Below are 12,600 nucleotides of genomic sequence, written 5' to 3' on the forward strand. Positions count from 1 at the left end.
GTTATTTGTACTACAGTATGGTGAGCTGCCACACACAACATGTTTTGAAATAGAGGGTTATGTGTTTGATGCAGAGCCGTATGAAGGGAAAATGGTGCCTGGGGACAAAACCTCCTTCAGGCACCCCCCTGCCCCCCCATGGGTCACGGAGCCCTACCCCCCACATAGCCCCGGTGACGTCTAAATAGGCTAACAAAGAGGCCAGTGGGCAAGCAAACGAGCGGGGGCCTCACCTTGCGTGGTTCCTGAGTTCCGCGGCTGGTGGCAGTGGCAGCACGAGCAGAGGGGAGGGCACGCCCGCACTGAGCCTCCATGACTCGCTGGTTACGTGGGAGGCCGATTTTGCACCCCCCACATGACCAGATGGCGTGCGCCCAGGGACAATGGGTACTCCATGTCACCAGGCAGATGCGCCTCTGGTTTGATGCATTGATATGCATGTGTTTAAGGCTGGTTTTTCACTCATCTCTTCATTCATAGAATTGAATGCTCCTTCACATTAATTTGGTGCTCCTCCTTCAGCTGCATTTATTGCTTAATATATGTATGGCATGGTGAGTGTACTATAGCCAAAATACTTGGGACTCTGTGCCACAAAATCTGAAATCTGGCATTTGAATCATGCAAAACATGGTCATTTGCATGATTTAATTTATTTGCATGCTTTTGGTTTACTGTCTCTTTAAATAACTGTTGTACAGAAAACAAACATGACCTGAGCACATTTGGAAAGGAAATAGATAAAGATGGGAGGAACTAGCAAATTTACAGCAACAGAAAAAATTTAAAGTTTTGTATGTTTATCAGTCTGAAGTGGGCAAGTACACACACCTGTCAATTGTGTTTCTAAGGCTCAGTTAGTTCTACCCTGGAAAATAAAGGCCAGTCATTAGAGAATCTGTAGGAAATCTGGTCAGCAGAAAAATTCTGGCATGATCCAACACCTTGAGCAGCCACAGAGGAGAAGGAGACAAAGTACTGATCAAGACCGTACTGAGCTTAGCATGGGACCCTGAAGCCCTAAAGAAGACCCCCCAGAATGCTGCCCCACCCCAGATCTAGGTTCCTACCCTACCCATATTACCCGCACTACCTATTGCTTGCCAATACCTGGGCTATACACACCAGAAAGAGGCCAAATATCCAGCAAGAGCTCCTGGAACAATGTCAGAATGTCAGGCTGCTAACCAGAACAGCAACAATTTTGCAAAAAGCCTTGTGATTAACTGTAAATAACTGTTATTAATGCAAAACAGACTCCTCCCCTCTGTTGTTCATCCTATTTACAGCACAACCTGTACACTTTGGATATGGATACACAAATACAAAATACATTTGTCTCATGAGGCTGAGAAGAATATACACACATTATTTCCTTCAAAATTTTTGAAAGTGTGCCCCCAGACCTTTCCCATTAATGTTTCCATGTATTTCAAAGGGGTACATAACAAGTAATGTGGGCATACAATGTTCACAACTAATGTGGTGCTAATAATGAACTTTCTACCCAGTCCTCTGTTCCAAAGAATACAAGGTTTGGAGAGAATCTGCTTTGACTGCTCTAAAGGTCTCAAACCATATGGCACGTGTGATGGGCTTACCTTGGGAGTGAACATGTGCAGGATTCCATCTACTGCTCCCCTTAAGAGCAAACCCCGCACCAGGAAGCAAATGAGTACCACATAAGGAAAGAGGGAACTGAAATACATCACCTAAGAAGAAGAATACCCCACATGACATAAATTAGCATCAACCTACATAAAAAGAATGCCTCCTAGGTAAACATTATCCAGGGCACCAAAAGCACCCTTCTCCCATGTTGCCTCAGCAGGGGCCAAGACAGGCTGCAGTGGAAGTCTAGCTCTTTATATTAGAAATATAATTTTTTATCTATCGTTTCACTTGCTCAGTCATGCCTTTCTGCAAAGAATTCTGGGAACTATTGTTTCATGAGGGACTATTTTTTTTCTTTTACAGATCTATAGCTTACTCTTTCACTGACTGGGAGACTGAATGATTTTCCTGGGAAGATGTAGTGTCTGTTAAGCTAGTACTATGAATTTGTCCCAAACCATCTACACTGAACAGAGCCCTCAAAGAGGTGGAACAATAATGTATCACTGATAGAAGTCATACACCTCCGGGCCTAATTTCTTACAGGCTCTCATAATTCCCCTCCTAGGGTTGCCAATGCCTTCCTGGTCTCCAGCAAGGGATGGAAGTGGGTAGAGTTGCCAGACCCAGGCTGGGAAACTCCTAGAGATTTGGGAATGGAGCCTGGGGAAAATAGGGGCCTCAGTGGGATACAATACTACACAGTCCACCCTCAAAGCATCTATTTTCTCTGGGGGATTGCCAGATCCCAACTAGAGGCTGGCATCCCTTCACCTTTCAGATGGCTGCTGTGAAGTACGGGATAAGAATAAGTGGCATTCCTAAATTCAGTGACTGGAAACAAAAGATCTGCATTCTTCCTCTTTCCCAGCCTGTTTGCTGTTGTTGCCAGACTGATCTATGGTGGACCAAGGGGACCCTGTTTGGAGGACAATGGCATCTGTATCCACTTCAACCAAACCTTGGGTGCCTAGCAATGCAGTGCCAAAATGGGGAGCCCATTCCTCGTATTGGCTCAGTGCACCCTAAGGAGAAAGAATTATGTCTGGATTTGACTTCCTCCAAATCAGCCTGCATAATGCTTCTCTCACACCCTTCCTGACAGGATTAAGTGAAACAAAGACCTCACCCTGGAGAGAGTTCCCTGGACCATATTTCCTAGCAAAGACAATGGATGTGCTAACATGCTTACCTGCCCAGTGTTGTACTAACTAATGTTTCTTTCTCTGACTAATACTTTTAATGACTGCCTCATTTACATTGTCATTGTTTTATAACTGTAATTTCATCAGCTAACTTTCCTCTTGGAGACATTTCCAAGTCTGGAACATCAGGCTGATGTCTCAAAACATTAGATCAACAGCCCAACCATTGATATCTGTCTCTTGTCTTTCCCAGGAAAGGCAGGAACTCTCTTTGTCTTTGGAAACTAAGAATCATTCTACATAACTTTGAGGATCCATTTTTCCCTACAAGAAGCCCCTTCTCTAAGTAACTATTGTTCAATATCTCTGGACACCTATCTGTGATATTGATCCACAATGCATTCTTCCAGAACTAAGTGTGGGTCACTCAGTTCTGTTCATCAGATCATTCTGCTCCAAGATCAGGTGACTATAACCCTTACCCCCCCCCCTCAATTTCCTAATCTATTCCAGACTTATCTTCTCACAATTGCTTATATTCTAGGACTGTGTGTTCTGCTGCTTTGATTTTATTGTGTGCTTGTGTACCCCGTTATCCCTAAATACAATTGTTAAACTTTATTCACTCTCCTGTGAATTTTTTGCAAAAGCTGGCTCTCGTATACTTAGGCAATCAAGGTCTTGCATTGCCTGACCTCTAGCTAAGCCAAGAGTCTGCTCCTGCTAATTCCCCACTTTAAAAGGGAGAGACTTCTCCCATTTTGGGTAGTACTGTGGTATCATGATTGGCCACTAAGAACTTATCAAGGTGGATGAATGTGAAGCCATAGTTAATAGCTACCCAGGATTACAAGTTAAGAGTTACATGAGAATTGCACCAATTATAAACTATCACAGGCATGTACAGTTTTATCCTGCTTCTGGTGACTACCTACCTTCCCAGAGGACTGGATGCCTTTGATCATTGCCAAGGCCACAATGCTCCAAGCTATTAGTAGACATATGGTCATTCTCCAGTTCAGGCCACTACTCTCTGAAATAGTGTTGGAAATATCCAGAGTTTCACGGTACCAGAAATAAGTAGTGGCAGAACTTTTTTCACATTCTGGTTCCACAACTGAAAATGACAAGAGATTGCATGAACTACAGATCTTTGTTTTGGAATCATGAAGACATGACTTAAAATGAGAGCAAAGGCTCTCTAAGGGATTACTGGGCACTTCTAGAAAGATGCCTACATGCATTTAGGAGGAAAAATATAAGATCTTGCTGACTGAAATAAAAAGTTAAATAAATGAGGTAGTTTACATCTGCTATAAAATCTCTCTCTCTCTGCCTACTGGAAGGTGTTAAGATTCTACTAAATGTTTTTGTTGCACTTTTAGGAAAACAACAATGTCATAATAGAGTTCCATATTCTATACCTTGATCAACATAAAGATCCAAGTGCAATCTTTCATTGTGTAGAGGAAATGAAAGTAGTATGCTACCACACTAGAAAATAGTTCCAAATGAATATGAGAATTATCATTTATTTTTAAGCACTGATTTCATCAAAACCATTATTCTTTACAGCCTGGGAGCCTTCCTGGCTGACCTGCAGGCTAACCAAGTGCCTGGTGAGTGAGGCACAAAGGAACGGCAATGGTCTCCTCACAGCGAGGAGGAAATGGCCAGCTGCCATTTTTTTCTTTTTTTTTTTAAATAATTTTTATTAAGTTTTAAAACAATTTACATGAAATAATAGATCATTCCAACATTTAGGAATCCAACATTATCTGTTTTTGTCTGTAAAACATATCTTTCATCCTTCTCTATTGGTCATGTGTAGACCATTATATTTAATAAACATTGTCACCGATAAACAATCAACCGATATATATTCCTTTCTTAAAGGTTCAATTACAACATTTAAGCTTCCTGCTGCTTCTCTCCAAAGAGGAATGCAGATCTCCCCTTCTCCCTCCTCCTTTTGAATACTTGAAGGTGGACCAGGGGTTCAGGAGAGGGAGGGAAAGAGCAAAGTTATTGTTTACTCTTTTCATCCTTTTATCTTGTTTTAGTCATTCACTCCTGTATTCTCATTGCTCTGAATGTTATAACTTTTCTGAGGAGTATGGTAATCTTATACTATTAATTTCTTCTGCCTTTCCTGTTCTTAATTCTATATCTTAAGGCAAGTATGTCTTTAACTGTATAAATAGTAACATCTTGTCATTAAACATTGTGTACATCCTTCGTACAAATCTCTTTTTTTTTAATACCTTGTACCCTGTTAAACTCTTATCCCTCCTCCTCACAGTCCCGGTTATTAGGTTGCTGTATCGACTTAACCTTAAACTCTGAGAGAGAGAGAGAGAGAGAGAGAGACAATCTTCTTATTGCATTTGTATGTTGTCTGTCTTCATCATTTTCTTTGCTTTCCTTTAGAGAGAGAGAGAGAGAGAGAGAGAGAGAGTTCTATGCCAATATCTTCAGTTATATAAACAATTTTTTTTTCCGCTTATTTTAACGCTTCTCTAAATAATCCACATATAGTTTCCATGTTCTCTTAAATTTTTTCTGGGTTATCTTTTAACATGCTAATTTATCGCCTCCATTACTTGAGTAAAAAGTCTTCTAACCCAGACTGGACTGGAGCTGGAGGGCAGTGGTCTTTTTCCCAATATTTTGCAATTTCCATTCTTGCCGTGGTGATTAGGTACATAAACAAGTTGTTATTTCGTTGTATTATTTTGTTGTTATTATATAGACCCAGGAGAAAAATTTCTGCTTTTTTTTGTAGTTTAGTTTTTAGGATTTCTTCAATAAGATTAATTATCTCTTCCCAATAATTTTTTATTATTTTACATTCCTTACCTCACATATGTAAAACGTTCTGCTTTTTTTTTTTACATTCCAACATTTATCATTGTTCATGCTTTTCATTTTGTAATTTTACTGGCTGCAAAATACCAAGGGAGCTCCCGGTAAGGTTGGCAGTTTTCAGAGGTCCATGGCTCCACCAGTTACTGTGCATTATTCCACCACATTTTCTCCCATTCATCTGTTGTTATATTTCTTCCTATATCTTGGGCCCAGATTGTCATATTATCGCTTATGTTTTCTTGTTCCGCTTTTATAACCTAACAACATATTGTATATTTTTTTTGAATTGTTTTCTTTATTGTCTTCTAATGTTGCTTTTTTCAAACTCATTTTTTTCTTTATCTGAAAACCTTTTTCTGAATCTTTCCTATATGTTTCTTTTATCTGTATATAATGGAACCATTGACATTCTTTCCCTGAATTCATTATCTCTTCTCTTCTTTTAGGTTAATTGTTGTGCCTTCTATTTTTGAAGCAAATCTGTAAGTTTCCCATTTCTCTGTATTGCTGAATTCTTTCAATTTTAAGGATTCTACTCTAAATCCATATGGAGTCTCTCAGAACCAATTTTTGTATTTTAAACTTCATATTCTTGGCTAGTGCTTTCTTTATTAAATGTGTGTTGAAGTTATTAAAGTTTTTATTGTGTTCTATGGGGAATAAGAACGCGGCTCACAGCCCTCTGTGGCAAATTGTAACCCCTAATGTAAGCAGATTAGTATTTTAATTTATCCATGCTTTAGTCCAGGTAACTGACACATGCTTTTCACAGCCAGATGAGGAGGCAGGTCTGGCACGCAAAACCTCCATAGAGGTGGCTTTAATCATTTTGCAAATATTTGCCTCTTTTCCTTTTACCATTCCATATGAATTTGTTAATTATTATTTTCCACTTCTGAAATATTTTATCTGATAGTATTACTGGTAGGTTCTGTTGGATAGGTAATACATTAATCCTCAAGCAGAACGCTATTTTAATTATTGCTCTTCTCCCATAGTATCAAAAACCAAAATGGTTTCCACTTGTCTAGAGTCTTGTTTGATTTTTTGCACAAAGAGATGTCTCCGTAGTGCTTTCCCTATACAAGTTCTTCAGCTGATATGGGTACAATTGCCAGTGCTGCTTTTATGCCAACACTTACAAAGACCCAGAGTATTGCTGGTACTGGAGAGAGATGCCAACTCCACCATTTTAAAAAAGAGACCTGGAACAGGGACCAAAGGGAAGGAAGGGAAGCCAAGGCAGTGAACGGAGGGAGAAAGGGAGGCACTAGGACCCCAACTAGGACCCCAGCGGAGCATTACTCCACAAAGAAGTTCCAGAAAGAAGTGGGGGCATATTTATTCACAGTTGTCCTTGGTTCTTTATGTTGAACAAGGCATACCAGCTGGAAACAAACCTCAGTTGCTGCCATTGCTTGGACTGGGGTGCTGGTTCCTACCAGTACTTCTAATGAAATAAATTACTACTAAGTATAGTGTGTGGGTGGTCTTTCTTTTTCTGTCTTGTGAAGATGGAAAAATGAGTAAATTTATCTACCTATATGTGTGTTCACAGCCATTACTTTTAAAAGTACATTTCAATCAAATGTTCTATAATAAAAACAATATATATCATTACCAAAATTGATTATGTGAATTAAAAAATAACACTCACCACCAACAGATAAATAAGAAGAAAAAGAAATGAAAAAACCCCTATCACTGGTCTAGTCCTTTGAGTTCTAAGTTCTAAGTCCTTTGAGTTCTAAGTTACTAGAATGATGGCAACCCCAAAGCTGAATTTTGTTATTGCCCACAGAATATATCATTGGGGGGGAAAAACAAGGTACTCACCAGACACTGTGCCATTTTTTGTGATGGGGCACTCACTCCATGGCAGAGGATACTGGAAGGATTTAAAAAAGTAAAAGATGCTCCACCCTATGATCACATTGTAATAGAGCCCGACAAACAAGCAAACCTGGCAAAAAGAGAATGTAAAATGTTGGAGCCTGTCTGACAACATGTCCTTTAGACAAACATTGTGCTTATTTTGCATGGATGGCAAAGTATGCCTTTATGATACAAGCCCCCCATCTTGCTAATATAGCAGAACAAGCAATGACTGCTTCCTCAATTGAATGTAATGTAGCAGTTTGCATGTGCATACAAATTAAAGCATATGCAAGGTTCTGGGTTGGGATGATATAGTATCTGCCACCTATGAATTTATGAATAAACTCAATTCAGAATATTCTCAGAAAGGAAATGAGAGAAGGGATAATTGGCACTGAAAGAAACTGAACTAAACAGCTTTGTTCTAAATAATGGGTTTTACATGATTATGGAATGGGTTAATTCATATCCTTCCAGTGATAAGTTACTAAGAGGCGAAATAATTTTAACAACTGATTAATCCTTATTGATGAATATAGTCTGAATCTATAATATACACCACATTTATAGTACACTAAAAGTCTGTGATAATATTTTTAAACATGTTTAATCTAATATCTGTATAAGAAATACTATGCAAACTGACTTGCAGAAACTGAACCAGAACAAATATCTTGGCCCATCAACATCTTGATGTGCACCTGTAAATTTCCTACTTTCATGTATATTGCCTGGCTATGCCCTTGGGTTATATACTTCTGACACAAAATGCCCCTCGGCCAGCCTCACTGAAATGACCAGGAGCTGTGAAAGGGTACCATAGCCCCTGGGTTATAGAATAAGACAGGAAACATACAAGTAACATTTTTAAAATTTTAGAAAATCCAAGAAATATTAATAGGAAGTGTCATTGACTTAAATGCAGCGGTGGGATTCAGCAGGTTCACATCACTTTGACAGAACCGGTTGTTAAAATGGTGCTTGTAAACAACCAGTTGTTAAATTATTTGAATCCCACCACAGGAACTGGTTGTTAAATTATTTGAATCCCACCACTGCTAAATGTTGTTAATTTGGTCATGCTTCCAGCAGCTCACAAAACTGATAATTGATAATAAAAACAAATGAGCAGATCCAAGCCACTCTGAGGGTCCTTAGGACACAGGGCCTTAGGACACAGGGCCACCATCCCTCTGCTTGAAAGTAAGATGTTTGGTACAACTAAGCTAAGCTAAAACTGTGTGTGAGTAGCAGTGCTGAGCCTGGGTTCTCTAGTAGCAGAGCAACAAGGTACAGTGCACCTTTATCTCAGCACACTACCAGCTGATCTTCCCCCTCCAGCGGGCCCCAACGAGGCTCGTTGTGTATTATACATACAGAAGTTCAAATGGTTAAGGCACATCATTATAAACCTTAAAGAATATGTCTGCTCTGTTCAACTGTGTGTAAAAAACTGGCCCAGATGGTTTGGGAGAAATTCAAGAAGGTCAGACTTCATGGCCTGCACTTATTAAGATTTTAGAGATTTAAGATTTAAGTCAATCTTGGGTTAATCTATTTCACAGCTTGGTATCTTCTGTTTGTGTTCAGCAATAACCAACCACTTTAAATTGAATAGTAAAAGGGCATATCATATACATTTTGCTAGACAACCCATGTAAAACCACCTGGGCATTCAACCAGTAGTTGCATGCCTCATCCAAGCACTCACAAGGCAACTGGCGAATCCAATGCCCCCCAACCGAGGACAGACATAATTCCACACTCCTATACTGCCCCTGCGGATCCTCTGACCCACAGCTAATTCCAGGAAAAAGAGAGGGATTCCAATGATGATTAGCAGTATCAAATATGGGACAAGGTAGGCACCTGTCAGGAAAGAGAAGGACTATTAGTGATATCCACATTACATTATATAAAGCAAAGATCAGTGAAAGTGGAAACAGGCCAAAAGGCAGCAAGAAGATTGTATCCTCTAAGCCACATCTGCTTTACATCACTTGTCTGACCCATTAATGCTACGACATAGGATTTTCTATCATGCTTGTGCTTTATCCATCAGTTGATCCCTACACGATCCTCAGAGAGAAAACACCCTATCTATTAGTATCTAGTAGGCACATATCCCAAAGCATACATCAAAGGTATATATACCATTCTAAGTAGTGGTAGAAATATTCACACAGACGAAAACAACAATAACAAAGTAAACTTTGCACTTCTCAGATTTATCATTTGACATGTTTTACTGAACATGAATATCCTAGTTCTGAAGAACTGTGAATGTTTACAAAAGCAAGTGTTCTTTGAATTTATGTTCATTACTAGGTTCCTTCTGAAAATCTATAAGGCACAATGACTGAAAAAACAGAAACAAAAACAACAAAATCCTGAATATTATAGTGGCAAATGCCAAGTGGAGATTTAATAATCCCTATTTCCACAGGCTCATGATACTTTCCTTCTGTCATCCAGATCCCATCATCTCTTCTATGGATTGCATAATATTATGTCTACATTACTGTTAATTACAACTAGCATCAACTACCTCATAACTATGGTCGCACTCCTTCCTCTCTCCCACCAACTATAGTTTCAAACTGTGGTTTAAGATCAACCCTGTTTGGCATTAACCAAGCCCATACAGAATTAGTGCTAAGCCATGGTTAAAACAAATCATGAAAGGAAGCAGAGAATTTGTGCAGGAGAAGGAACATGTGAACTGCTGGCACTCTATGGCAGTGCAGCCGTCCTATGTAGAACTGCAGGCTTCTAAATCCATTCTGGTTAGAATGGTGCTGTCAATTTCACAGCCAGAAGTAGGAGTTCAAGAATATTACATGTCTACTGAGCCAGAGAGCGTTAACAGAATAAATTTCACAAAGATCACAATTTCTCCGTTATTTGTACTGAATCTTATGAATGCCTAAATTAATCAATTTAAAACGGAAAAAACTTCCGCTTCAGAATATGTACAAACAATATTTATATATGTAAAGAAACTTGGTCATCACTAATTCATGAAAGGGGATCAAAACCAATAAGGTATTTCTATAACAGACTGATTGATTGATTGATTGATTGATTGATTGATTGATTGATTGATTGATTGATTGATTGATTGATTGATTGATTGATTGATTGAAGGACATTTTATGTCATCTTTCCAGAGTCTTCCTCAAAGCAGCTTATAATTAAAAACACTTTAAAATCATAACAAACCAGTGTAAAAATAAAACAAGATATTTTTAAAATATATCAAAGTATGAAATTTGCTATGTGTAGTCTAAGAATACTGGTTAGCAAAAAAGACTGGAAATTGAACCTGGTTTACCCAGCTCCATCATGTGGCAACATTGAGATATGCCTCATAATAGCAGCCTAGCCAAAGTATAGAGAAGATGGACTGGCAGCAGCCACTACACAACTGGCCCAACTTGACCCAAGACAATGGTTGCCAATGTCTAGGTGGTGACTGGAAATCTCCTGCTTACAACTCATCTCCAAGTGACAGAGACCTGGAGAAAATGGCGACTTTGTAAGGTGGACTCTGTGGTATTATACCCCATTGAAGTCCCTCCCTTCCCCGAACCCCACCCTCCTCCAGCTCTACCCCCAATATCTCCAGGTGTTTCCCAGCCAGAAGTTTGTAACTGTAGCCAGGACTAGAGTGCACCACACAACTGACTTGGCCAAGCTCTGCAGGAAACCAAGCAACCCTGTGTGGCAGCTTCCTCATAACTGGGCCAGACATTAGCCAGGAAAAGGGTGCGATGGGGGTGGGGAGTGAAGACAGGGGGCAGTACGGATAGGTTGGCTGGTGGGTGTGAAGGAGAGAAGAAAGCAAGAAAAGGGGGTAGGCTATGGGGGCTGTTAGAGAAAGGAAAAAGAAAATAGTGAGGGAGGGTGATAAAGGGGAAAATGACCCCTTTGTAGGTCCCTCATTTGTATCTGTAGAGATACAAAGACACACGTCTTAAAAAACTCATTCATACTCTCACGTATATATAGTGCAATTCTATGCTGCCCTGACCATTGTTATTCTAGTGCCAGTTTTGTAATTAAGGAGAATGACTCCTAGAAGGGCTAAATGAAAGCTCTCCATAAAGGACTTTCTTTAAACATCAACACCATCAATCTCTGGCTAATTGGAGAGAAATGGGCCGTCTGAGCTGCATAAATCTCCAACCTAAGTGACCAAATGCCTCATGCTGGAGATCCAGGTTGACCAGTGTTTCAAAGGAAAGAATCAGTGTCACAGGTATGGTCATAATTCTAATGGATAAAGTGACTGCAGGTGCAGAATGTTTTCTACTACTTCACATTTAGAAATGTCAGAAGGTTTTTAAACAATTAGGCACATCCTACTTCTTAATTTTTGACACAATTCATAACATTTCAGCCAGGTCCTACAAAACACACACACACACACACAGCTTCTCAACTGGGTCAACCCCAACATACTAAAGCTAAGAAAAAATCACTGGAAACATCTGATCAAGCCAAACAACAACTAGGGCTGTGAACATGTAACCTCAGATTGTGGGTTCTGTGGGGCAGAACCTGGAATGAGTTTGCAACAACAATTTTTAAAAACAAAATGGTTTACTTTCTTAACACATAACATATAACATCAACATTTAATATCACATTTCAAAGTCCTGTTCAGGTTGCAATTTCAAGTCCTTATATTTACAGTCTACTGATACTGCCAAGTCCATTTCTTCTTTGCAAGTGGGTTGGCTCCTGAAGACTCCAAGGGCTTGGTGAACAGGATTCCACATCATGAAGGTTTCCAGGAGAACTCTCACCCATTACAACCACAAAAAGAAACCCTTAACAAGGTGTTAAGGGCTTATAGAAATCAAGGTCCCAGTCTGGTAGCCTTGTCTCCTCCAACTACATGAGGTCCGCTGCCTCATGCTGCTCTGAGTCTCCACCCCTTACTGGGCCAACCCATTCTGAGCATGGGGGTTACAAACAGACAAACTGAAAATAAATATTTAAGGTTTATTTTTGACCAAAAATAAAAACCAGCACTCTGGATAAACCTGAAAAGCCAAAAGCTGAAAAAAGTCAGAGAACATTTTGGCTT

General features: G+C 39.6%; 1 protein-coding gene across 1 annotated transcript in view; it reads right to left on the reverse strand.

The window, feature by feature from the left end:
* The window catches only part of SLC6A17 (solute carrier family 6 member 17), a 45,615-nt gene that overhangs the window by 12,823 nt on the left and 20,192 nt on the right, over positions 1-12,600 (reverse strand). The window contains exons 3-6 of the mRNA XM_048498135.1: positions 9,217-9,374; positions 7,464-7,590; positions 3,695-3,876; positions 1,602-1,712 (exon numbers count right to left, since the gene is read on the reverse strand). Of these exons, the coding sequence (XP_048354092.1) occupies positions 1,602-1,712; positions 3,695-3,876; positions 7,464-7,590; positions 9,217-9,374 (578 nt within the window). The remainder of the gene's footprint in view (positions 1-1,601; positions 1,713-3,694; positions 3,877-7,463; positions 7,591-9,216; positions 9,375-12,600) is intronic.

Source organism: Sphaerodactylus townsendi, linkage group LG05, assembly GCF_021028975.2.
Source record: "Sphaerodactylus townsendi isolate TG3544 linkage group LG05, MPM_Stown_v2.3, whole genome shotgun sequence".
NCBI classification, from domain to species: Eukaryota; Metazoa; Chordata; class Lepidosauria; order Squamata; family Sphaerodactylidae; genus Sphaerodactylus; species Sphaerodactylus townsendi.